At 55.8% G+C, this 26453-nt stretch overlaps 2 protein-coding genes and 1 pseudogene across 6 annotated transcripts in view; 2 read left to right on the top strand and 1 right to left on the bottom strand.

Annotated features, from left to right (window-relative positions):
* Positions 1-5613: 5613 nt before the first annotated feature.
* On the top strand, positions 5614-22642 carry RAB35 (RAB35, member RAS oncogene family). 2 transcript variants are annotated; one of them, XM_045534691.1, is made up of 6 exons: positions 5614-5866; positions 11314-11364; positions 14256-14379; positions 18641-18765; positions 18854-18978; positions 20399-22642. In XM_045534691.1, exons 1-6 carry the CDS (start codon positions 5815-5817, stop codon positions 20525-20527), a joined length of 606 nt encoding a protein of 201 aa, XP_045390647.1. In that variant the 5' UTR covers positions 5614-5814; the 3' UTR covers positions 20528-22642. The 2 variants fall into 2 exon arrangements, with proteins under 2 accessions (XP_045390647.1, XP_045390648.1); XM_045534692.1 differs by lacking the exon at positions 18854-18978 and having other exon boundaries at positions 5685-5866; positions 20399-20505.
* On the top strand, positions 20527-22642 carry LOC123625979 (annotated as a pseudogene). Its single transcript, XR_006730699.1, has one exon. The product of XR_006730699.1 is annotated as an uncharacterized LOC123625979 (transcript).
* Positions 22643-23183: 541 nt separating this feature from the next.
* BICDL1 (BICD family like cargo adaptor 1) overlaps positions 23184-26453 on the bottom strand; it is a 79706-nt gene continuing 76436 nt past the window's right edge. For all 3 annotated transcript variants that reach the window (XM_045534690.1, XM_045534689.1, XM_045534688.1), the window contains one exon: positions 23184-24596. In XM_045534690.1, coding sequence (XP_045390646.1) covers positions 24435-24596 — 162 coding nt within the window. In that variant the 3' untranslated portion in view covers positions 23184-24434. The remainder of the gene's footprint in view (positions 24597-26453) is intronic.

Genomic DNA, 26453 nt, shown 5'->3' on the forward strand with positions numbered 1-26453 from the left:
AAAATAGCAAAAATTAGCTGGGCATGGAGGCTCGTGCCTGTAGTCCCAGCTACCTGGGAGGCTGGGGCAGGAAGATCGCTTGAGCCCAGGAGTTTGAGGTTGCTGTGAGCTAGGCTGACGCCACAGCACTCTAGCCCAGGCAAGAGAGTGAAACTCTTGTCTCAAAAGATAAATAAAAATTTAAAAAAAAATTTTTTTTGTAGAGACAGGGATCTTGCTGTGTTGCCCAGGCTAGTCTTGAACTCCTGGCCTCAAGCAATCCTCCCACCTCAGCCTCCCAAAGTGCTGGGATTACAGGTGTGAGCCACTGTGCCTGGCCTTCTGGTGCTCTTCTGAGAGCAAGTTCCCTAATAAGATGGCAGCCTGGTCACAGGGATAGTGAATGCATGAAAATCCCTCGGAGCTGTGCCTCTCAAAGAAAGCTGTGGACTGTGGGTACGTTTACATCAGATCCTTCTTACCACTTAGATTCCCACAAAAAAGGGGAGGCAGGAAGCTGGGGTGCAGCAGGATCTAATCCAGCATTTCTCAAATATTTTGGCTTCAGGACCCATTATACTTTGAAAAATTATTGAGGACCTAAAGATCTCTTCCATATTGCATCTTATATTTATCACCTCAGAAATCAAAACCGGTCAACTTTAAAGTATTCATTCATTAAAAAAAATAAGCCCACTACGTGTTAGCATAGACATAACATATAATTGTTTTCCAAAACAAACCATGTTAGTGAGGAGTGAGTGGCACTGTTTGACATTTTTGCAAGTCTCTAATGTCTGGATTCTCACGTCTGCTCTGCATTCCATCTGTTGCATATCACGTGTCATGTGGGCTCTGGAAAATACTGCATACTCACAATTGAATGAAAGTGGAAAAGGCAAGTAACATCTTAGTATTATGAAAATGTTTTGACTTTCCAGATCCTTTGAGAGGGTCTTAGGGGGCACTGGGGTCCTCAGACCACACTTGGAAAACCACCAATCTAATCCAAAAGTTGAGGGAGAAAAGTCCTACTGAATGGTTTGGAGGTCAGGGGAAGGGGGAGGTTGACCCTGTGTTAGACCTCAAATTCGGCCCACACCCCACAGGAAGCAAACTCAAGAGAAGGTTCAATGAGATTATTTCTGACATTCTTTCCAACTCTTTAAGTGCTGCATGTGGCTTCACTTTAATTCAACAGACACCAAGTGCCTATCATGGGCCAGGTCTCCAGAGGATACAAAGATGAATGAGACATGGTCTCTGCAGTGGCAGAACTTATGTTCACTTGATTGCTGGGGCCTGCTGCCAAGTCTGCCGGTGCGGCATCAGGCTGGCAGGTGCGGGAGAAGGGGCTGATTTCCACTTCCACAGGAGGGACAGACCAGCTGCAATTCCTTTATTCCTTCCCTCTCAGACTGGCACGTTGAGTGGTGCTCCATCTTGCTCCTCGTTTAAGGTTCCTGTCGTTCAGTTAACCTGCCTTCTCTGAGTTCTGATTGACCACCCACTTCTGCCTTCTTGCAGTGCTGCAGCACACACTTCCCCTCCCTTGCTACCTGGCGCTTAGCAACTTTAGATTCCACGTTGCCGACCTGTCTGAAATCTGCACTTCACGGGTCCCGCCAGGCCTCCACTGACCTTCAAGTCACTGCTACCCTCGAGGGCTCGAGTTCTCGTCTCCTATATCTGCCAAGCCTCCGCATTGGTGACTCCTCACTTCCCGGCCCCCTTCTCACCAAAGTTAAGCTCTTTGACGTGCCCTTAGCCCACCTTCTCCCCAAATAGTCAGTCCTTACTATTCCCTGGCTGCCAACCCTCTGCCTCCGCTATCCTGCAAAATACTTCATTGGCCCACTGCTCTCACCACCAAGCATCCCATTTCTCTTTTCGTTCATCACCAAACTTCTTGAGTGAACAGTAGATCCTGCCACCTCTGTGACTTCACTGCTCTTGCAAACCTCGGCGTGCTCCCTGCTTTAGTTTTCTCCTTAGACATATTTGTTGTCTGTATTCTCTATCAGAATGTGAGCTCCACGAAAGCTGAGATTTTTTTGAAGTTACTTATTGCTGATTCCCCAGCTCCTAGATCAGTGCCTGACATATAGTAGGCCCTTAAATATTTGTTGAATGAATGACTTGTCTTCCTCTACTACACTGTAAACTCCATGAAGATAGGAGCTTTGTTCACGTTATATACTCAGTGCCCAGCACACTGCCTGACACCTAGTAAGCACTCAAATATTTCTTGAATTAGGGAATGAATCCAGTTACCAGGGAAATTGTAATTTTTTTAAAGCTGCTTTGTTTGGTTAATATTGTTTTTGTTTTTGTTTTTATCTGCCCCTTCAGTTACACCTGGGCTTCAGCAATAACCTTTAAACCTCTGCAGCTGAAATCTATCTGCATGCTTATGCCAGAGATTGCTCCTCTGCTCAGAAACTTTCAATGCCTCCCCATTGTAGTTTTTTTTTTTTTTTTCTTTTTTGAGACAGGGTCTCACTCTGTTGGTACTATATTAGTTCACCGCAGCCTTGAACTCCTGCTGAAGCCTCCCGATTAGCTGGGACTACGGGCGCACACCACCACACCCGGCTAATTTTTAAATTTTTTTGTAGAGACGGGGTCTTGCTGTGTTGCCTGGGCTGGTCTTGAACTTCTGGCCTCAAGTGATCCTCCCACCTTGGCTTCCCAAAGCACTGGCATTACAGGTGTGAGCCACAACCTCTGCGCCTGGCCCCCCATGTAATTTCTTTTTCTTTCTTTTTTTTAAAGAGACAGGGTCTTGCTCTGCTGTCCAGGCTGGAGTGCAGTGGCACGATCATAGCTCATTGTAACCTCAAACTACCGGGCTGAAGCCATCCTCCTCCCTCACCCTCCCAAAATGCTGGGATTAAAGGCATGAGCCACCATGCCTGGCCTCCCCATTGTAATTTGTAATGTACAAACAGGTGGTGTTGCAAAGGCTCATCTGCAAATTGGCTATTGAGAATAGTGGAACAATGTTTCCTATCCATAGTACATACTGATACCTCAGATCACAAAAGTTTACATATGTATGTGAGAGACACACACACCTTAATATAACTTGTCACTGAACTATAGTTTAAATAAATGTAAAACAATGTTTCCAGAGGAAAATGTGCTCAGAGACTTGGTTGGCGATGCCAGGCACATATCCAGGCCCGTAGGGAATTCCCCCTCCAAGCCAAAATTGATGCCTCTCACAGGCTGTGACAGCGGCTGTCTAAACATACCTGACATGACACTCAAGGTGCTCTCAAATTCCAATGCCATCATGAAGTTTTTATGATGAAATCTTTTCCCCATCATTCTAGCTAAAAGTGATAGCTTTTCTTCTCTGAAGTCTAGACTGCTTGTTTGACAGCTCTTCTATCTACTCTATTGTCTTGTATTAATATTTTTAATTCTTCATGAGTATGTCTTAACTCTGATGAGACTGTAAACTCCTTGAGGGAAGGGCTCTTTTCTTACATCCTCTACAATGCATGGCAGATAAGTACTCCTTAAACAGTTACTGAATAAATGAAGGAATTAATGCCTCCTGCTTTCCAGATGGCACATCCAGGCAGAGTGACGGAACTGGTCGTCTTCCTGGCCAGCTTTGCTCTACTTCCCCAAAGGATCCTGTAGCCCTAAGGTCAGGCAGCTGCCTTGGAAGTGTGTGCTAGAGTCTACGAAAGGAAATGGCTCCAAGTATGAATGAGTCAGTGCAAAATGACCCTGATTAGCAATACCAAGTTACTGTTTGTCACATGCCTAAATGTGCCAGGTAACTTACAAACATAGCTCTAATCCCTACAAGCATTCTGTGAGGAAACAGGGTTTCTAAGATAGTGTGATGTGAGTTATCCAAAATCGCAAAGCTTTTAAAGGACAGAGCCAGGATTTCAAAGCAAGTATTTGAACCAAAGTCTCTCTGACTCTGAGCAGGTTGTGAGGATGAGCAGATGAGCTGGAATGTCCTGCTGCCTCACTGGCTGGGTGTACCTGCCTGGTGGCCACACTGAGGCTTCCTTCTCCCCCTCTATTTCCTAAAACCGCTGAGTAAAAGGGGACAGTCCTACACGTCCAGACCCAGGAGGACTTCTCAGTCAAGAGCACGTGAGCAGCCTCTCTCCCCAGCCTGTGCCTTCAGATCCCAAGCCCATGTTCTTTGATATCCCCACACTGATTCACAGCTCCTGGAAAAACAACTCAACACTTGAGTCTGATACTTCATGTGTTGTTCAAGGATCCTGCCTGCAACATTGTTTATAATAACAAAATTGTAAACAACATGAATACCTATTAACAGCAGAGTGGTTATAGCACAACCATCAGATGGAGTACCATACCACGCAGCTGTGAAATGATAAAAGTGTATTGTTAAAGAGAAAAAGCAAGGTACCTACACCTGTGTGTTCGTTTGTATACGTATAGGAAATTCATGGAAGGGCAACTGTTCACTCAACCCGTGTTAAGCATTTTAAGGTATACATGAAACTTACTAATAGCAGTTACCTGTGCTGAGTGGTTCAGAAGGAAAAATAGTAACTTGTATTTTTCAATAAGCTTCTACACTTTTTTTTTTTTAAACCACGAGCATTGCTTTTTATAAAGTCAAAAGGAAGTTTGATGACAAGTAGAAACATCCAACAGGTACTTGAGAGGGACAGGGTTATAAGAAGCAGGTAATAAGGGGCTTAAAAATACCTGCAGTTTTGCAGTGAGGATGGCAGTGGGGGCATAACTACTTTCAGTTTCGGACCTAAAGGCAGGACACGTGGGAACTCACTCTAAAACTCGAAACACCGGGGGCTGATGATAAAATGAATACCGCTCCACTTCTGGCGGCCCGTCTTCCTAACCACACGATTTTGAGCTGTGCGTCTGTAGGTGGTGGGAAATGGCAGCCGAGGGAACGGTTGCTTTGGTCTCCAAGGTGCGGCTCACACACTGCGCCGTTCGTCTCCCAGGCTCAGCTTCAAGCTGGACGGGACGCTGGGTCTGGACTATTCTCCCCATTTTACCAAAGAGGCGTCTCGGGCTCCCAGAGGTCACAGGGCTAGGACGTGATTTCGACCCGTCGCTGCCCTCAAAGGCTCCCAAGAGCTACGCTCTGGCAGGCGACTCCTGCAGCCACCCGCCACCCTCGGCCCGACACGGTGGGGGCGGGGGGCCCGAGCCAGCACCACGGAGGCGGCATCGATGCAGAAAGGGGCGGGATGCCGAGCCTGCGACGCCGCACGGCTCTGCCTGCCACATCCCAGTCCCGGGACTCAGGGAACCGGGAGCTCGGCGTGGGCCCCGCCCCCTGTCACCGCGTGCCTGTCATTTCCTCTCCGCAGCGCGTGCGGGTCTTGAAGATGAGGGAGCAAGAAGGTCCACGGCCGGGCTTCTCCGGCACCTTGGGCTGCTTTCTGTTAGGGCTCGACAGCGGCTCGGCTCCGCGGGCCCTCTGGGCCGCTGACAGTGGCAACCACGCCTGCCGAGGGGACGCGAGGAGGACGGGCCCGCGCCTACCGGCACTCTGCCAGGGCGCGTGCGCGGCGAGGGCGCGGCTGGCCGGCGCTGCGGCTGCGCAGAGGCGGTACCAGGCGCTGCGCCTGCGCAGTGTCGGGGCGGGGCGGGAAGAAGGGAGGCGGTGGCAGCGGCGGCGGCGGCTGCTGAGGAGGAGGAGGAGGAGGAGGGGGAGCGGAGGGAGGTGTTTCTGTCAGTTCCGGCTGTTTGTTCGGGAAGTGGATCCGCCGCTGCCGGAGCAGCCCGGAGGGAGCCGCGGATCGCGAGGCCAGCACCGACCCCGCCCGCCCGCGCGCACCGCCCCCGCCCGCCATGGCCCGGGACTACGACCACCTCTTCAAGCTGCTCATCATCGGCGACAGCGGTGAGGCCGCAGCGGCCGGAGGCGGCGCGGGCCCTGCCGGGCGCGGCCCGCGGGGGCCTCGGGGCGGGCAGGCGGGCGGGGAGGTGCCGGCCCGCGCAGGGCGGGCGGGCGGGGCTGCCCGGCGGCCTGGGCCCCGGGGGCGCGCAGAGGGGCGCCCGGCCGCGCCGCGGGCAGGGGGGGCGCGGGGCTGCGGAGCCGAGGGGCCGGGCGCGCCTGGTCCGCTCACCGCGCCTGCCCCGGCCTCACGTGTGACCTTGGTCAAGTCGCGCGATCTCTGGATTTGGACAGACCTGGGTTCGAGTCCTGGGACTACCAGCTTCTTCACGGTGTGACCTTGGGCAAGTTGCTTCACCTTTCTGAGCCTCAGTTCCCTCATCCGAGAAGTGGGGACTTGCCTTGCTGGGTGGTGTGAGTATTCGATGAGATAAGTAGGAAAAGTGCCTCTGAGTAAATGTTAGCTTGATGTTGTTATGATGACCATTGTCCTTTGTGAGCCTTAGTTTCCTTCTCCGTAAAGTGGGGACGTTCCCCGAACCGGTCTCATGGGTTTGCTGTGAGGTTTAAATGAGGTAAGGCGGGTAAAGCGCTTTGCACAAGGCCTGGCACATTCCTGGTGAATTATTGTCATCTCTCTGCATGGTTCAATTTCCTCATCTGTAGAATGGAGTAATCGTGGGATCTGCCTTATGGGGTAGATGTGAGTGTGAATATTCAATGAGATGTTGCACACACAGTGTTGAGGACGGTGCCTGGCACACAGCGAGTGGTCACTAAGTGTTTGCTGTTTGCACAGGGGTCCCGGCGGTGGGTCAGCCAAAATTACAGAAGTGCTTTGGCTATACACACTCCTTCAGGGCTCCTAGCTCAGATCACCGCTCAATCTCCCGTGCCTAGCACAGTGCCTGGCACCCAGTAAGTGCTTAATACATTGTTGAGTGAATGAATGTTAAGTGTCCTTAGAAAAGATTTACTGGTTTCTGGGAGAGGAAGGAGGATTGTAGAGGTGTTTGGAGTGTGGCAGGTGAGCAGGTTTATGGGGTGACCGAGAGGTCAAGGAGGCAGGCCCCAAGTTTATGGGAGCATAGCTGAGGTGCTGGGATTATATGATGTCCAGGAAGGAGGCTTGGGAGCACGCTGAGTTTATAGCCCAGACCTGACTGGAGTGTGGGGAAGGAGGGCGTGTGACTGGAGGCAGAGGCCAGGTTGGTGGCAGAGCCCACGGATTGTTAAGGAAACGGGGGACCACATCAAGTGGGTTGTGAGACCCAGGGTGTAGGAGTGCTGGGTGGCAGTGTCACAGCTGGGTCAGGGAAGGTGGGTGGTTTTTGGTCTTGCCTGTGAGGCTGGATTGGGATGTGGTCGGTGGTTTGGATCAGGTGAAGGATGGCTGAGGTTTCCTTGGTTGCCAGAGGAGAGGGAGAGGTAAGCGGGGAAGTTAGGGGCCGGTCAGGGAGGTAGAAGAGTAAAAGTGTGGTGGAGGAAGGAGGCTGAAAGGTGGAGGCCCAATTGGTTGTGGTTTGAATGAAAGAAAAACAGGCAGGCTGTGTAGTGTTGCTATTGGAGATGGCCTTTGGCATTCCTCGGGGTCTTGAGGCTTCTTCCTTTGCAGATTTGCTTTCAGCTCTGGCCTTGGCTCTAGGGACTGGCCCCAGGGTGAATTCTCTCCTTTTAGAGTTGCAGGCAGCCCGCCGAGGTCAGGGTCTTTATTCCTGTGCGAGACATCTTGGATCTGTGCGTTGATATCCAAAAATGAAAAGCCTAAACTCAGCAAGAAGATGCAGCTTGTTGGCCTTTCTCCCCCATAAAACCCAGGGGATGGTTTTGGCCCGTGTGCTCACGGTACCTTTTACATGGTGTATTGATTTTTCACTCCAAAGTCAGGTGTGGGAGAAGACTCCATAGGTCAAGATTTCTGTGGTCTGGCTCCAAGTTCAGTCTGAGCATATTAGCCTAGGTTGTGTAGAGGAGATAGGTGCTGTGCTGTTTGATTTCTCCTGACACTGAGCTGATACTCAAAGCTGAACCCTTGTGAGCCTGGGAGATGGTAGCCATGGAAGTTCAAACTAAGCTTTGGCAGCCCAGCAAGGAATCTGACATCATGCGCTCCCCTGAACTGGACTCCTTGTGTGTATGCCTCCTTAAGATAGAGCAGATGATTTTGGACACTCTCTTATCTGGTCCTCGCCCATTGCTCATGTGGTTTGTCAAATGAGGAAACTAAGGCTCAGAGGAGGTGACTGACTTGTCCCAAATCACACAGCACATCTAGAAGCAAAGCCGGGAGTTAATGCACATCTATGCTAATGTGTGTGAGCGCAGCTGGTGTCAGGGCTGACAAACAGTAGGCCCTCGTTGAATGTTGGTCTCTTTATAAATGTAGAGTTCTTCCCCCTCTGCCACATTGTACACGCTTCTGGATTTTGTGTCTCTTCTTTATGCCTGAGGTTCTTATACGCTCCCTTATGCTATTCTGACATCGCTGGTTTGTAACAGCCTCTCGTCTGTGTCCCTTGGACCAGCCATCCTCATTCAGCAGTTAAAGCTCTTCGCTTGACAGATAGTAAATTGCGGCTCAGAGAGGGGGCGTGACTTTCCTGAAGTTGTACAGTGAGGTAGTAGCGGAGGCGGGATTAAAACTGAGAACACTTCACTGGAAGGTCTAGGGGTCTTCAAGAGGCTGGAACTGAAGCAAAGAGGAGTGAGGGGCCTGGTGCCCAGGCAGGAGCAGGGTGAGGGAAGACGTGTGTGCGGCTGGCACGATGGGGCAGATGAAGCAGCCAGGGGAGCATGGCAGTGACAGAGTATGATGTCTCCTGGCTGCCAAGGGGCATTGAATGCCACCAGGCCAGCGCACCTTGCAGGGTAAAGGATGATGGGGCTTGATTGCTTGGGGTCACACTAGATGTGGCCATGGGATGCTTCGGCTGTGGTTGTGGGTGAAGGTCAATGGGTGTCCTCTGCTTCCTCCCTTAGGCCAGTGCTGTGGGGGAAATGGTTGCAGCACGTTTTTCCAAGGAACCCACTTCAGGGATATATAGGAGGTGGCATTGCTCAGGGTGGATTTCTCTTCTTCTAGAGCAGTGTCAGAGGTTGGTGTTGGGTCCAAAGCAGCAGATAATTGGTGACTGTAGCGATCTCTCTGCAGCCTAGTGGCTTTTAACTGCTCTGCTGAGGAGCCTTGGGGTCAGTGGAGGGGCTGCTATGTCATTGCAGGGAGAGCACCTCTCCCTTGTCTATTTTAGACACAAAGGATTTGGATAAAATTTAATTTAAAAAAGGATTGTGGCTGGGCGTGGTGGCTCACGCCTGTAATCCTAGCACTTTGGGGGGCCAAGGTGGGAGGATCGCTTGAAACCAGGAGTTTGAGATCAGCCTGGGTCTTATCTCTACAAAAAATAGAAAAATTAGTTGGGCGTGGTAGCATGTGCCTGTAGTCCCAGCTACTTGGGAGGCTGTGGCAGGATTGCTCGAGGATTGTTCGAGCCCAGGAGTTTGAGGTTGCAGTGAGTTATGATGACACCACTGTACTCTAGCCTGGGAGACAGTAAGACCCTGTGTCAAAAAAAAAAAAAAATTCTGTTATCCCCCAGAAGTTTGAAAACCACTGCTTCAGGTCCTGTTGATGCTGCAGTGACAGTGTTAGATAGCAGAGCTGTCGGTGAGATTGGCATTTGTTTAGTCATAAATGCATCAAGCAGTGTTTCGTTGGTGCCTACTGAGTGCTGGGCCTGGCGGACAGCACTGAGCGTGCACGAGGTGAGTGAGGCGAGAGCTCTGTCCTGGAGGAACTCCCAGCCTAGCAGCCCGGAGATGAGCTTATAGCTGAGTAAGTTGGACCCAGAAGGCCTCAGGAGGAAGCAGAGGAGCCGGCAGGGCCAATGGGGTGTCGGCACTGGGCAGAGCTGTGAGGGACCCAGCCCAGGACGCCGGCTCTCCTCGGGCTTAGCAGGAAGCCAGCCTCACGGCAGGGTGATGAGGAAGTGGCTCTGAGCATGAGCGCAGGGGCTGAGTGGCACCTGTCTGTGCAGGAGCCTCACCCCAGCCCGTCTCTGGGAAGGTGAGACCAAGGTTCACTCGGGGAAACAAGTTCTTCTGGGCGTCGTGGACAGCTCACTCCCTGGGAGAAGGCCCTGGAAGAGAGCTTTCAGAGGACTGCCCAGAGAGGATGTCTGGGTGAGGTTTAGAAAAATGCAGCTGTTATTATGCACCAGTGGTTTGCATCTTTGGCTGCTTGGGCGGATGAGGGGGCAGGTGCCCTGAGACTCTGCTAAAAGCCGTGGGCTTCTCCCACAGACAGGCACATACGGTCAAATTTGCACTTAGATTCAGGAGGTTTGTGAGCCCCTAGGTTAAGATCTCCTCATAGCTGTGGTGGCATTTCCATTGAAACTATTGACAGGAGTGAGATGTAGGAGCTCCTGTGGGGTTGTTTTTTTTTTTTTTTCCCCTTCCTGAACCGTTGCAAGAAGACTCCCCTCCCAGCAGTGTGCATTGGAGGCGCTGTAGCTTCTGGAGGCCACGGGCTGGATTCGGATCTCAGCTCCTCCTTTCTGCAGAGACACCTTGGGTCAGCTGCTCAGTGTCTCAGAGTCTTGGCTTCCTTCTCTTCAGAGATGTGGCTAGACTCACAATTATAGGAGCATCAAAGTGCTCACCACACAGACAACTCTATCGTGTTAATTCTTTCCTTCTGTGGTCACTTGACCCATCTGGCCTCAGGGTGGCAGGGGTCGGGGATGGAACAGGAAGACGGGGGACAGGCGTGCTTGGCAGGCTGAAGCAGCTGTGTGCTGGGGAAGGCCAGGCGGACGCCTGTTCGTGGACTAAGCATTCAGGAGCACTGTGCTAAGTGCTGTGGTCTCAGCATGCTCAGGCTGTTGGCCTGACGGGTGTAAGGCAGCCGCCCCCTCTCCACTGACCCAGCTGACAGGGACAGCCCCCTGGGAAGATGTGGGCCAGTTTCCTCACCTGCCAAATGGCCCTGATGATCTGGAGGGTTCTTTCCAACTCTACAGTACCTCGTTTCAAGGCGCCTCCTGTCTGAAGCATACACGGTGTGCAGTTTTTTAGGGACCCTGTTTTTGACGTACTTGCGGGGCCGGCGTCTTTCAGCTGACCTTCCTTCTCTTCCTGCTTTGTCTCTGTTGTCTGGTATCTCCCTTTGGGCTGGCCCTCAGCACAGGGCCTGGACGTGAGTCCCTTTCTCGTCTGTCTCCCAGGGGATTTGGGAGCAGCTTGTCTTACAGGAGGATGAAGGGAAAGGTCGAGGATTGAGTGGAGATGTTCTTGGTGTGTGGCTGGTGGAGGAGGTAGAAACAGCATTGACTCAGCTGGGTCCTGCCGAGCTTCTTAAGAGTTGAGGCTCAGGCATCATCTCCCCAAAGAAGGGCTGGGGCTGGAGGGAGGGACCCCTGGCCCCTCTCATCTTGGTGCTCTCTCTCTTGCAGGTGTGGGCAAGAGCAGTTTACTCTTACGCTTTGCAGACAACACTTTCTCAGGTGAGTCTTCCCCTGCGTACTGCTGGCTGTGTTGTTCCTTCGTTACCGTCCCCCGCCCCCAACACTCTTGCCTCTCCCCGTCTGCCCGTGGCAGGGAACATTCTCATTCTGGTTGCCAAAGGAAGGAAGAGGATGGGGGCTTAGGTCCTTATGACGCTTCAGATAGAAGCCTCTGTGGTCTGTCTTCATGCACGTTGTTAAAAAAAACCCTTTTGCTGCCCATCCTTTTCCTATCAGGGTCTTTTTGTGCTCAACATTTAAAAAAATTTTTTCACATATTGTAAGATAGTAAGATACTATATACAATTTCAAACAGGAAGGCGTCAATAAAGTGAAAAGTGAAAGTTGTCCCTGCACCTGGCCCCTGTAGACTCTGGTCAGTGTGTGTCTTTGTGACTTTTTTCTGAACGCCACGTGCTGTTTGGCAACTTGCTTTCCGCTCGTCGTATCCAGGAACATCCTTCTGCATCATGGCTGCATGCAGACTTTTCTGGTTTTCTTGAGTGGCTGCGAAGCTTTCTGTGCTGTGTATGGATGCACCATAGTTCATCATCTGTGCTGTTCATAAATGCATGGTTTCTGGTTGCTTCTGTTTTAAGTGATGTTGCTTCCTTGGGATACATTGTATGTTCTTGTACGTGCATTTCTGTAGAAGTGCGGTTACTGGGTCACAGGGTGCGTGCACTTAAGCTACTGCCAACTTGCCATTCAAAGAAGCTGTAGTAATTTAATTTACAACCCGTGAAGGGGTTAACAGTGCCCCTTGGCAGCTTTGATCAAGGTAGATCTTGGGAGTTGCCTTCATTTTTGCTAAGCTGATAGGCAAAAAGGGCTAACTCGTTTAAATTTGCATTTCCCGCTCGCTGGTGATGTTGAGCGTTTGTTAAATACGTCAGGTTTGTTGCAGAGGCTGGGTTGGCCTCTCTGAGGACTGAAATGTGGTTATCTTGTGGGGAGTCCCTCTGTGGTTGGGGGGCAAGCTCTGCTTAGGAAGTGATTACATGGCAGATACCTCTCGGTGGAGAAGTGGGTTTTGACCCCTTTCTATCCCTCATAGTGGCTCTGCAACACCACTGGTGGTGTGCTGTGGGAAAAAGAGTTGACTTCTCTGTGTGACCTCGAGCTAGTGACTAAGCCTCTGCTCATGTGTAATGTGGGACTGTAATGGTCTCTCCCATGTGGGTTTGTTGTAGGATTACTTGAGGTAGCACATGGTGCAGTGCCTGGGACTAAGTAGTATCTCAGTGAATACCAGCCATTTGTTGCCATTATCTTCTGTTCAAGAATGATAACTACTGGATAGCCTGTCATTATGCTGAAAAATGCCCCTGTACTTCCCCACGTAATCAGTGTTCAACTCTTGGAGGGCTCTTTGGCCATCTCTCTTCTCCATTCCCTTCCTACTCTTAGCATCTCAGTTCATTGCTGGTTCCAGCTGGAAGCATTACAGCAGCTCCCACCCACCCTGAACCAGACTGCTTGATGCCTCTTGCTAGAGCTTGTCTCTGGCAGGGTCTTTCCTCTGTTTAAAAACCTCAGTGGCCCTCTGTCCCCTGAGCAGGAGTTCACAGCAAGGTTTCTCTACTTGGACCCTTCGGGCCCCATCAGTCTCTATTGTGGGCTGTCCTGCGTGTTGCAGGGTGTGGAGCAGCAGCCTGGCTCACTACCCACTAGGTGCCAGTTGCATTTTTCTTCCCCCCCCCGCCCCCCAACAAAAATGTCTTCAGACATTGCCAAGTGTCCTTTGTGATTTTGGAAGAACCACTGGTCTTCATAATCTGTTGTCAGCTCACCTTTCCCACTTTCTTTCTCATAGTGCTTGTGCATTTTTCGTTTGCTCATTTAGCCACCAGCTGTTTGTTAAGTGCCCAACCCTGCTAGGCTCCAGGCCACACTCCCTGGCGCATCCAGGACTGGAGGAGCACCAGGTGCGGGCTTGTTCTCTGAACGTGTTCTGGTTGTGCACTGGCCTCGGCTGTTGGCCTCTGTGTGGGGTGTCTCAGCCTTCCAGATCTTGCCGCCTCTTTTAAGCTAGGCCCAAGTGTGACTTCCTCGCTGCAGCCTGCCTCAGTCTCCACCCCACCGTGAACTTGGGCCTTTCCTATACACTTGCCACCCTTCATGTAGCCATGTGTGTGTCATGTCTCCCTCCCCGTGTTATTTGTAAGCTCCTAATGGAGTAAGACTCTGTTGTTCCTCACGTTCAGGCCTGTGGAAGCCTGGACTGGACAGTTACCCCAGCAAGACGTTCTCTGATCATCTCACACAGACACCCCGAGAGAGCTGCTTCACATGCAGCTCCTGCCTCTGATTGAACCCCTTCAGTGCCTCCCCGTCACACAAGAGAAAGTCCAAGTTCTTGAAAATGGCACAAAGGCCCACAGTCTGGCCTCAGCCGCCTGCTACCTGCCTCCCACAGGTGCCTGACCCACCGTGATTGCACACGCTGTCGCCCCTCTGGCTGGAGCAGCGGTTTGCAGATCGCAGGTCATCACCTGTTTGTGTGTTAGGAAGTTAATTTTGTGGGAGGTTACAATTTTTTTGAATTGAAAAGAAAAAACCAGAGTGCATTATAGGTCTGCCACCATTCTCAGATCACAGCTGACATGTCCCGACTCGGCCACTCTAAAGGAGCCTGCCCCTCTCCCCCAAGTCCCATCCTGTTTTATTTCCTTTGTGGCTCTTATACTCACTGAAATTGTCATCTTTATCCGTTTGTTTCATTGTATCCTGTCTGTCACCCTCACTTTGAGCCTTGTCTTCCTTGTTCAGGGCTGTGTCCCTGGGATCTAGAACATATGGGACACGTGGAATGAGCAGGGTGGGATGGTGGAGCCCAAGGTCTGGGCCTTGTTCACGCGCTCTGTGTGTGTGTGTGCGTGTGCGTGTAGGCAGCTACATCACCACGATTGGAGTGGACTTCAAGATCCGGACCGTGGAGATCAACGGGGAGAAGGTGAAGCTGCAGATCTGGGACACGGCGGGGCAGGAGCGCTTCCGCACCATCACCTCCACGTGAGTCAGCCCCGCGCCTGGCCGAGGCCCCCCCCACCCCCACTGACGTGCGGGCACGGTTGAGTGGTCGTGGTAGAAGTGTCACTGGTGGCTCCCTGAGGCTGGCGGGAAGGGAGCCCTTTGCTGGCCACAGTGGGCAGTGTTCAGCGCTGCCCTTCCTCCTCCTGAAGCTACGAGAGGAGGCAGGGACGTGGTGTCACTGTTGCCCTGGGCAGCAGGACAGTGACTGTGGACCTTCCCCGCTGGCAGTCAGCTTACCCTGAGGCCTGTGGCTCCCGTGGGAATAGCAGTAGCATTTGCCTCACCAGATGGGTGTGAAGCGCCCTGCCCGTCCAGCACTTAGTGATAGTTACACTTGGGTAGGGGTGTCAGTTGGGGTCGGCCTGTGCAGGCTCCTGGCGCCCACCCTGACTCCTTGGGGTGGCTCTCCGGGGAGGCCTGCGGGGAACGCTGGTGTGTAGGGGCCATCGGGCGGCCCTTCCTTCCCTCCCCAGAGCCCTGGGAAAGCCAGCCGCCCAGCGGGTTGCCCACCTTTGTGGCTTTTAGCTGCAAACGGGAGGAAAACGCAGCTCTAGCTTAAAGCAGTGAGTGTCTTGTGGAGGGACTCTTGGTTGTGGGGTTAATGGAACAGGTTTTAGGAAAGAGCAGGGTGTGAAGGCAGACAAATTTGGAATTTACTGCATGCCCTTGGCAGGTTGCTTAAACTGTGTGTTTCAGATTCCCAGAGGGACTGTCTTAGGATTGGCTTCAGTGCAGGGTGTGCCAGGTGGACCATCTGGGTGCACCCTCCTGCAGCTTTGTGGGCAGTGCCGCTGTCACCCCATTTTGCAGAGGAGGGCGCTCTGAGAAGGGGTCTGCTCGTAGCGGTGGCAGAGCCTGAGCTCCAGGCCGTGCTGTGTGCAGTCGGGCCTGTGTCTGGCCGGCTGTGGGCAGATTCCAGGGAAGTTCCTCCATGAGTGGACTCAGGAAGGCCGACAAGGAAGTTTCCGGGCCAGAGATCCCTTCCTCCCGGCAGCAGGGCAGACCCAGGCTCGTCACCCATCCCAGGATCCTCTGAGGCGCCCTGGTGGCGGTAGCTGGGACTGTGGAGAGAGGAGGGACAGGCCGTGTGGGCCCTGCTGGGCACGAGGGTTCATGGACCTGGAGCCCAAGCAGCCCTGAGCTGGAGGGCCTCTGTCACGGGCTTAGCCCTGTGGTGAGCACATGTGTGCCGTGGCCTGGGACTCCCCAAAACCCTGGGGGTTCCCAGTCTTGGCGCTGCCTGGGCACAGTGCTCTGTGACCCCCTGCGGATTGGCTACCTAAGCGAGGGCTGTCTGGCCCCGTGTGTCTTGGCAGCTGCCAGTGAGGACCCGAGGAGGACCGCTGGGGTCAGGCCCCTCAGGGTAGGACTGGCATGAGCGTGTTGGGCACCCGAGCGAGGTAGGACCTTGTGTCCGGTCAGTAGGTCTGGGCACTGACCTCACACATCCTGACTTGGGGCCAGGCCTGGCGCCAAGGACTTCACCTGCTTTATTTCATTTAAGCTTGATAGGACGAGAAAACAGGCCCAGAGAGAGGATGAGGCAGCCTCACTTGGCTGAGTAGAAGGGACGAGAACTGAGACCTTTACGCAGCGCCTGGCCCCGCTCCCTGGGAGCACAGCCCCTCCCCGGCCCTTTCGGGGCAGGGTGGGGTGGGAAGGGGGGGAACTGGCGCCTTCACTCTGTGGGGAGATGGAGGAGTCACTCGTTTTTCCAGGGTGCCTGAGAAGGGGGTGCCCGTGGGCACCTGCTGGCCGTCCCACCTGTCTGGGGAGCTTAGCCCTATCGTAGGGTCTCAGGCTCTGCCCCTCACGGCCAGGAGGCACTGCAGGGCCCACTGAGGGCCCCCGAGAAACTCGACCCCCCGTGATGGCTGCTGGCGAGGAAAGAAGGGTTCTAGGAAAGTTGAGGAGTTTTCAGCAACGGGGCAGTCGGTGCAACAGCGTGACCTTTTCTGATTCAGGGCGTTAAAAGAGAAATGGAAATTGCATCCTGATAGCGCGACAAGAAAGGGCCCCGTCGCCAGCCCCTCTTGAGTTCTTGCCGTGGGGGGCCGAGGGTTGCTGGTCCTGAGAGGAGAGAGGCTGGGGAGGGGGGAGGCTGGGCTGGAGGTGAGAGGGTGACGAGGAGGGGAGGCCCCGGCACCAGACCTGGGCCTCACGTCCTCACTGGTAGCGAGGCCATCCTGCTGGCTGTCGGACCAGGTCGTTGTACAGATTGACGAGGTTAATGGCCATGCAGTCCCGGCGCTGTGCCTGGCTCACAGCCGTGCTGGTGGGTGCGAGTGATTCCTGGGGGTGATGGGCCGGGAAGCCCAGAGGCACCGCTGCCCTCCCAGCCAGAGCTCTGGGCCCCAACCTCGTCCCCAGACTGGTTCCTTGCTCTTGGGCAAAGCCCTTCCCTGGGCCCCAGAGAAGGTGGAGGTTCCCGGGGGAGCAGCGGGGGGCTTGGTACTGGGGCCGTGGCCTTGGCATTTCTGGGCATCTTTAATGATCTTCAGCAGCGAGAGTTTGCAGAGGCATTCCACTCCTCGCACTTCCGTTGCTGGCAGGGACAGTCGGCTGTGGCTGTGGTTCTGGGGTGCACTCGCGCGCCCGCTCCGGAAGGCTCCGCCACGCCGCCGTGTGCTGAGCTGGCGCTCTCAGCGGCAGCTGCCGGCGGGCCCGGCCGAGGCCAGAGCTGGTTCTTGGGCCCGGTGCCAAGACGGCTCGATGGCCACGGCTCCCCCAAAGCCGAGGAGCGCTGCCGCCCTGGGAGCTAAGCTGTGGGCAGAATGCAGCGGGGAGACCACGGGCAGGGCAGGGCCAGGCGAGGCTGCACCCCCGGGCACAGCAGGGGCTCCTCTTGCCCCTGAGCTGCCCCTTGGTTTCCTTCCCCCTCTCTCTGGGACTCCAGGTTGTCATCCGTTAGTGATGATAACAAAGGGTACCTGTTGTCGACTGTGACTGCTTCCGAGCCCTCGGTAGCATACGGTGCCTCCTTTGTCCCTCACAGCCCCCCAGGAGCTAAGTAGTAGCGGACTTGTTTTGCAGTGGAGGAAACTGAGGCATGGCGAGGCGAATGCAGTGGCCTTCCCAAGGTCCACAGCCTTTCAGAGTTGGACCCAGCGTTGGTCTTTGTCCTCGGATTGGGCCTCAGATGTGAAGAGGTGGCCTGAGCTGACAGGCAGGCGGATGGGACCGGAGCTGCCTCCACCAGCCTGGCTGGCCTGCAGTGCCTGGCGCTGGCCCTGGCGCTGGCTTGGGTGGCTGCGCTTGTATCTGCGTGAGCCTCGAGCGCGTGGAGGTGCTTAGGGCTGGGCAGGTGGCAGCCCAAGGTCAGGGGAAGCAGCCTGTCCACTTGTGGTCTGCCACTTGGTGTCCTGAGGAGCCCACAGGGAGGGAGAATCCCGGCAGCTTTGGGAAGAAGGCGCAGAGGGTGCTTCTGGCTGATTCTGTAGTGTTGGTGGGCGTGCTGCCTGGCTGCGGGCTCTGCGACGGCTCGGCGGGGAACACGGGCCCGGTCCTTCCTGTGTCCTCCTGAACTGGCGGGGTGGAGGGGACCGGAGTCTGCAGAGGAACGTCTGACGTGCCTCCTCTTCCCAGACCTTCCAGCTGGCCCTGGGCTCTGTGCGTTTGCACGATGGCTTTGCGAGGCCCCCTCTTCCCAGCTGTCCCTGGATCCCCACGCGGCCTCCACGCTCTCCCTGCCACCAGGGCTCTCCCTGCCACCAGCGTGGATGAGCCTAGAGTAGCAGGAAGGGAGGTGCCCACCTGCCCGGGGGGGTCGGGGGGGAGGAGGGGGACACAGACTTCACTAGGGATTCATGGATGGTGCAGCTTCTTGGGCATTCCCCTAAAAACAGGTTAGAGGAGAGAAAATTTTTTGAATGTTCAAAGACAGTAAAGACATGATATCAAATACAAAAATCGCCTGAATTAAAAAATGAGAACTTCCAAGAAGTTTTAAGTTAGCAATAGACTGAACAACCTGGGGTGACTCCTCAGGGCCGAGCACTCCTACTCTGCTCGTGCCCTGGCGAGAGAAGCCAGTCTGCCCGGGCTGCCTTTCCTGCTGGCCAGGCGTGGCCCGGGCGTGAGGCCAGGGAGCACCTAGGCTCCGGGGGGTCGGTCGTGGGGTGAAGCTTTGGCCACCCCCTGGCCGCCACCCTGCCTGCTGTCCAGACGTGGGCAGGCGGGTCCTGGCGAAGGGGCTGCTCTTGTCGGGGCTGCAGCTCTGACACACCCCCTGGCTCTACAGATATTATCGGGGGACCCATGGGGTCATCGTGGTTTATGACGTCACCAGTGCCGAATCCTTTGTCAATGTCAAGCGGTGGCTTCACGAAATCAACCAGAACTGTGACGATGTGTGCCGAATATTAGGTGAGGCTGGACCCTGGGGGAGGACGGTGGGGTGGTGGGTGGCCGGAGGTGGCCTTCAGGGCCAGGCTGACTCTGCTTTGCCTTGAAGTGGGTAACAAGAATGACGACCCTGAGCGGAAGGTGGTGGAGACAGAAGATGCCTACAAATTCGCTGGGCAGATGGGGATCCAGTTGTTCGAGACCAGCGCCAAGGAGAACGTCAACGTGGAGGAGGTGAGCCCCGGCTGCGGCTGGGGCGACGGCCCCGTGCGCCTCTGCCCCTGCCCCACCCCCGGCCCCTTCTCCCCACGCCCGGCCTGCGCAGGGCATCTGAGTGACGAGCGGAAAGCATCACTGTAACTGCCATTCACTGAGGGCCTGCTGCATGCCAGGCTTTAGGCCAGGCCCTTTGAGGTTCTAAGCTCCTATCTCAACAGTCCTCTGAGGTAGAAAAAATAGGGAAACTGAGGTTCCAGGTGTTTAAGTAACATAAGGAATATCCCCCAGCTAGTAAGAGGCTGAGTCAAACCTTGATCTGGCCCTCGCCAAAGTCTCCAGTCCTCGGCCTCCTCGGCCCTTCCGCCGTCACCTCTTCCTGCTCTTGCTTTCCCTGGGGCCTCGGCTGCCCGCAGAGGCAGGAGCTGTGGCCTCGAGCTCGGGTGGGCTGCTCCCTCCTGCAAGCCCCTGCGGACTGGTCCAGCCCCTGGCCTGAGGCAGCTTCCCTCTCACCCCTGCCTGCTGGTGGGAAAGCAGTTGGGTTCCACAGGCCCCGCCTGGCTCTGCTTGCCAGCCTTAGGGGAGTCCTGCCCCAGGGTGTGTGGAGTCCAGAGGCCCAAGTCGGGACCCTCACTGGGGACACGTGCTGCCCAGAGGCGGGAGTGCAGGCTCCTCACCTTGGGTGGGGATTTAACCTCGCTGGGCTTCCCCTGCTCATCTGCAGACTGGGGAGGGAGAGTCCCTGCCTTCCACGCGTGAAGGCTGAGTGCAGAGTCACGTCCAGTGCTCGGTGCACAGCGCACGCCCTGTGGGTAGTGGCTCCCCGTAACGCTCACTGCTCCCACCAGCACGGTGACTGCTACTCACCTTTCCGGGGCTGAGGGGAGGAGAGGACTGTGGTGGTAGACGGCGGAGCCTCACTGGATCCTGGCATCGGAAGGAGTCGGGAGTCTGGGAAAGGTTCCAGGCAGGACCTCTGGGCCCCACGTGCAGTGAGGTAGCATGGAGCCAGAGGCTCTGGGTACCCTCCCGCCTGTGAGTGGAACAGGGGCACCTTTATCTTTCTTGTCAGAAGATTCTAGCTGAATGAAAAGGGGTTCCTTCTGTGTGAAAAAAAGACTGGAAGACCCCTGAGAAATTGACTCCCCCAAGTCCACACAGCTCTTGGGTCTTCATGTTGTTCTTTTTTTTTTTAAGAGATGGGGTCTTACTATATGTTGCCCAGGCTGGCCTCAAATTCCTGGCTCAAATCATCCTCCTGCCTCAGCCTCCCAAGTAGCAACGCTGTTCCTTTTTGACCTTTAAATAAAATAATTCACCATCTCTTTCTAGAACGGGTTTTGAGGACATACATACACAAAAAACTTACAGTGGAAAGAGCTGGGCCAGCAGGGCCCCTCGCTAGGTCTGAGGCCTGCCCACCTCTTTCCTCCCACAGATGTTCAACTGCATCACGGAGCTGGTCCTTCGAGCAAAGAAAGACAACTTGGCGAAACAGCAGCAGCAGCAACAGAACGACGTGGTGAAGCTCACGAGGAACAGTAAACGAAAGAAACGCTGCTGCTAATGACCCAGCCCACGCAGAGACTGCGCTGCGGTCCCTCCCCTAGCCCGAGGCCCGTGGGGGGCTCCTCGGGGGACAGTCTCAGTTTCGTGCCGTTATTTAAAGAATCTCTCCACGTTTTTGTATTGGGAGGCACCATCGGCACTTCCTCCTCCCCCTCCCCCAGTGCCAAGAAGGTGTTGGACGAGCCCGCCCTCCCCCGCCGGTGCCCCTCCTCCCCGGCCAAGGCGCCTGGACCTGGCGAGGACGCTGCCAGCCGAGCGGACTGATTAACCAGTCTGTACATAGTGTATATTGCTCTAACCAACCGCACACCTCGTCCTGCTCTGGCTTTTGCCTCCTTAACACCAACCTGCTGCGACGGACCCGCCCCAGCCCCCTCCCAGTCCCATCTCACTGCCAGCAGCTTCCTGCGGAGACGGCATCGAGCTCTTGGCTGCGTCGCCGGCCGCCCTGGGCTGGTGAAGTGGGCTCCGTGTTGCCTGTTCTCTCCTCCAGGCCGTCGACTTCTGTCCCCGGCACACAGGGTCTTGGCCTCGGTGGGGCCCCTGCTGGCTCTCGTCCCTCCCCATTGTCCTCTGGGAGCTGGGGACACGGCCTCAAGGCAGGCCCCAGCCCTGCGGTTCCCCAGAGGCAGCCAGTCCTGCCCTTTGGCCAACAGATTTCTTCTCCTGCCTTCTAGATGCCTCTGAGCTGCAAACCCAGGGGAGTCATGGCTTCTAATTTATACCAACATGTTTCAGTTCCGACAGAAAGGTAGGGGTGTGTCTGTACAGAGATGGGGCTTGCAGGGGGCTGTGGAAGCGTTATTTTAACAGATAAAGTGAAGCCAAATCAAATGAATTAAGCTCCTCACAATTATTTTCTTTCCCTGAAGTTTGACTGGCACAGCACTAAAAGTTGTGGCCACCTCACTTTGGGTCCAGTGTTTTTAGAAAGAGCGAAAGGCTTCCTGTCATTGTGGGACCAGGCTCTCGGCTGTTTCTTGGTGGGAACGGAGAAGGGGCTCCCCCTGGAGCTTGAGTCTCTGATGCAGCCCCAGGCATCTGTGGACCTGGGGCAGGGGTGCCAGGGGCTGCTGGGCTGTGGGGACGACACCCCTGGGCCGGGACGGCAGGCAGCCTCGGACCACTGACAGAACAGTCGTAGCGCAGAGGTGGCAGGAGGATTTGTTAGCGGGTGGAAAGGAGTGGTTGGGGACCTGGGGGAAGGCAGTTGTGACCCACCTCAGCCCCTGGAGAAAAAACCAGGGTCCTCTGCACTTGATTACTGCCCCCTCAGCCCGGACCCTTCGCTCCCCTTTCCCCTAGAAGGATCAAGTAACTGGGAAGAATTTATTTCACCACCATGGTGTGTTTTATTAGATTTCCTTTCCTAGGCAATTTCCAGGCAAAGCCCTGATTGGACAATCACATCACTGATCACACTGCAGATTTTCCATGTTAACACTGTGGAGGGTTTTTAATCAATAAAACTGGGGGTTTCTTCTCACCTGGGGGTTTCCTCTCTCCAAACTGCCAGAAGCCGGTGGTTCCGCGTGGCAGGCTTCACGCTGGGGCCACGGGATGGGGCCGGGAGCTCGATGGGCCTAGAAAGGGCAGGGCGGGGGATGGAAAGGGACAGGCAGCCCCCTCTGGTCTGAGGAGCCAGGAGCAGAAGCGGGGGCTCTGTCCTCAGGACTGTCCTGGCTGCCCATGGCCCCATGGGGATGCTCGGCACCCGGGCTCCTGTGCTGGTGAGCGGGGGGCACACTCGCCCTGAGTATCCAGGTGAGGCTGGCGCAGGGGTGCTTGTGAATTCAAGCAATAAGAGGGGTGTCTTGGGAGCTTCCAGCCGGGCTAGAGGCACCCGTGGCTTCTGGCAGCTGGACCTGCAGCCCAGGTGCTGGGGGGATCTTGGCGACGACGCTGTGCCTGTCCCACTGAGTGTTACACGCATGAACGGGGGGTGCGGGTGGGGGTGGGGGACTCAGGGCTGAACCGATGTCCTAGTGGACCTGATGTGAAATTCTGTCAAAACTTTTCAATGGTTTGCTAGGATTATTTCTGTATTGAAAGTTTCTAATTATGCTTTTTAAAAAAAAAATACTAAAAATAAAGGTTCAAGCTGCCAAATTTTCTTCCCAGGGTCTGTTTGCTCTCCCCTCCAGCTGTGCTCTGGGTGGGCCTAGCTTCTTCCATCCGCTGTGGTCGGCTCTTGTCTGTTCTTGGCCTCAGTCTTGCACAGGTGCCTGCTGGGGCCTTGGGACCTTTCAGAAGCCAAGTCCATTTTCTCCATGAACGGCTGCTCCGGGGTTGAGTTTCCGCTCCAGTCTGACGCAGTGGCTGGGAGCACACGTGGTAAGATGCCGGGGGAAGCTCCGTGTTTATTCGCACGCCCCGGAGGCCGTGGAAGCCTTTGCTTGGAGTGGCTTCCTTCTGGCTCAAAGCTTCTACCGGGCTCCAGGACCCGGCCCGTGGGCTGGGGCGCAGTGCCGGCAGGCCTGCCCCGCGGACGCTGCCACGCACTAGGAGAGATGCCCCTTCCTGGCAACTCCACTGCCTAGGGCCCAGCATCTGAGGTGACCTCTCGGGTGCAGGGGACGCACTGTCGCTACCTCTCCAGCAGCCCAGTAGTGGGTCCACCCCTCCAAGTGCCCAGAGACCGAGACAGGACAGTGTGTAGAAATTCATTTTATTCTTATTCAGTCTATTTTCAAAAGAAGCAGTGGTGCGCTGTTTTTCTAAAAATATGCCTTTATAGATTTATATATATAGTATGTTATAAAATCCATACATGTATTTACATGATTGCTACATACAAAATTACAGCACTGTGGTATGTACATATCTATAGGAACATTCTTTCCGCTCATCCCTGCTGTGCTTTCCCGTGTTAGGAGGGGAGACTGAATCGGCTGCGGGCGGCCGTGGAGCCTCTGCCGAGGCCTGGGCCGGATGGCGGCGTGGCCGCCGAGGAAGGAGCAGCAGCAGGCGCAGGCCCGGGCCTGGCGCAGGCCTGGCGGGTAGTAGCTGGAGGCCCCAGCGGCCTCCCCGCTCCCAGCCACTCTGTGGTGCTGAGACTGCCCTGGCGGTGGGGGGTGGCTGACCACAGACCCCTCTGGGGCCATTCTGTAGCCTAGACTTGCTTGGCTGGGCCAAGAAGCTGTATATGTGAGGGGCAGGGGGCTACAGGATGAAGAGACCCCTCCGAGCCCCAGGCCTGTGACGGAGAAAGGGCTGGATGGCTGAAGCCAGCAGCGGACCCGTGAGAACACACTGCGCCTGGCCTGGGCCCTGCTGAGGGGCAAGGACCGCACTGAAAGAGGCTGAGGAAGGAGAGCAGTGGCAGCCAGGGGACAGGGCCTCCTTCCTCCCTGGGGCTCAGGATGGCCTCAGGAGAGCTTGGATAGGCCCCAGCTCTTGGGCCCCGAGGCCACCACTCGGCCTCCTGCCCGCAGAGGGGCTCCCGCAGAGGTGCATGCACGGGGGTGAGGGGCCACCGCCTCCCCTGGGGCTCCCCGGGCCAGGGACGGGGAAGAAACAGAGGCCCAGGCCTCCCGAGGCATGCGGAGAAGGCCTGCATCCCTCCCCTTACCCATTTGCTAAAGCTGAGGCAGCAGTACCTGCAGGGGAGCTGCAGTCCGTGGTCTGAGCCGCAGAGCCCAAGCAAGGGGCCACTCTGGGAAGCGGCCTGAGCCCTGCTCGAGGACAGGATCCGGGGGAAGGCTGGGCCAGGTGGCAGGGTGAGGGCAGCCTTCAGAGGCCAAGGCGGGCCCCCACCTTGAGGTCTCCATCCCCACTGGCAAAAGGGGCACCCACCGGGCCCTAGGTGGGGACAGTGCAGCTGCCAGCCCCAGGCCTCAGGGGAGGCCCTGGCCCCCACCCCCTTTTCCAGTCCCCCCATCCTCGGTGGCCTGACTCCTCCCAAGTTAAATTTTCCTGAAGAATGAGAAGAGCCGTTTGCCTTCAGTGGTGCTGGGCTCGTCCCCCCGCCCTGCACCGTGGCCCCTGGAGAAGGCAGCGGCCGGCTGGCTCCGTTCCTTCAGGTGCGTGTCCATCAGCTGCCGGTCAATGACCCTGTGCATGTCGTCCTGCAGAGGGGAGGGGAGAGGGGCCGGGGCTGAGCAGGGCCTCTGACCCAGCCCTGGGGGTGGACAGGGAGGTGGCAAAGTCGGACAGACAGACGTGAGATGAGGATGAGGGATGAGATGAGGGAGTGGCTGCGGCAGGGGCTACCCTGACCGAGAAAGCGGTGAGCGAGGGCGCAGTGAAGGACGCGAGAGCCCGCGGTGCCTCCGGCCGCCTCAGGGCCTGGGCTGGCTTCTCCCCACGAGTGCTACCCCACCCATCCCCACCTCCCAGGTGACCACCTGGATGGTCTGTCCCTATAGGCCCAGATAATGGTGCAGTCCCTAAGCCAGCACTCAGCCTCCCGTGACCAGCCCTCTGGGCCCTGTGTCCCATGGGGCTGGCTGCTGTCTCTGGCTTGGTTTGCCACCCCCACCCCTGCAGGCCCTAGGGTGACCTCAGCTTACCACCTCTCCCGCCCAATGGCCTGGCCTCAGGGGGCTTCTCCTATCCTTTTTTTCCTTCCAATTATTTCCAGCCTGAGCGACTGATGGCCACACACTACTGGCAGCCCCAAGTGGCAAAGACAGTCTCCCTGCTACCAGCCAGGCTCCTATCTGCGGCAGAGTCACAGGCATCCCAGACTCCAGGGGTGGTCGTGCACCCAAGGGCTGTCCGGCCATTTCTTTTAGCTTCCTCACTGGGGCAGGCACGACCTTTCCGCCTCCAATCGTCTCACGTTGTCTAGAAAGCGCTTCCGCGCCCCGCCCCACCTTACAGCACCTTCTCCGCGGTGCAGCCCCCGGACAGAGCGGCCCCACTCCTTAGATTCTGTGTAAGATGCCGTCTGACAAAAGGGTTCCGCCACTAATAGACTTTGAAAACAGCTGGTTTAGAAGACACAAGCAGCCCTGTGTAATTAACAGCAACAGTAAACAAGCATCTGCCTGATTCCTTCATCCTTGAACCTGGCAGGCTCTGGGCTATCCCGGTAAAAGCACCGTTTGGGGTGGGGGCTCCCTGCGGCCAGGCGGACCCCTTTGCAGCGGAGCAGCCACTGGCGATGAGGGCAGGAAGCTGGGCTGGCCGGGCCCCTCTGCCTCACCAGCTCATCCGCCACCTCCCAAGTCTCACCTTGAGGGGCACAACACTGCACAGAGGTGACGCTGGGCTCTGGCACACTCTTTGCAGGTGCCAGTGAGTACAGCCCTCTCACTCTCCCTGGCTCTGGTCCCACTCTCCAGCCTTCCTCTTGTCCCCATCCCTGTCCTCCTTCAGGCTCAGCTCTGTCCTGGCACCTCTCCTCCCCTGTCTCCCTCCTTCCCTTCCTTCACCTTCGCCCCCTGCCCCTCAGATCCGACAAGGTACCTACTTCCAAGGCTCCAGTGCAGAACCCCCGGCACAGTGCCCTGCCCTAGGACATGCTCAATAAAAGCCATGTCACATACGACACAGGAATGTAAAAGGCCTTTCAGAAAAAATCCTTTCAAAGCCGCCACTGTGTTGTTTGCCACATTGAGAACTGTATTCCTACACTTCAAGCAATCAGCTCCGCCAAGGTAACCCCACTTTAGAGCCTCAGACACATGCTGCCTATAATTCCACGCCTGTTCCTTCAGTGGGCAAAACAGCCATTTATGAGAAGGTGGCACCAAGAAACCAGGGCCAGCCCCTTGGCGCTGGGCCACATGTGCCCAGGAGCTCACTGGACATGACGGTGACGGGAGGAGCAAGGCTGGGGCTCACAGGCACGTCACACAGCACAGAAATGACGCCGGGCTCTGGTACACAAGACACGCGGGCCACAAGGGGAGGTGGCGAGGGCAGCACGGCGATGGCAGCGGGGAGAGGGTGGATGGGATGCAGTCTCGGTCTCACCT

Source organism: Lemur catta, chromosome 21 (genome assembly GCF_020740605.2).
Source record: "Lemur catta isolate mLemCat1 chromosome 21, mLemCat1.pri, whole genome shotgun sequence".
Classification (NCBI taxonomy): domain Eukaryota; kingdom Metazoa; phylum Chordata; class Mammalia; order Primates; family Lemuridae; genus Lemur; species Lemur catta.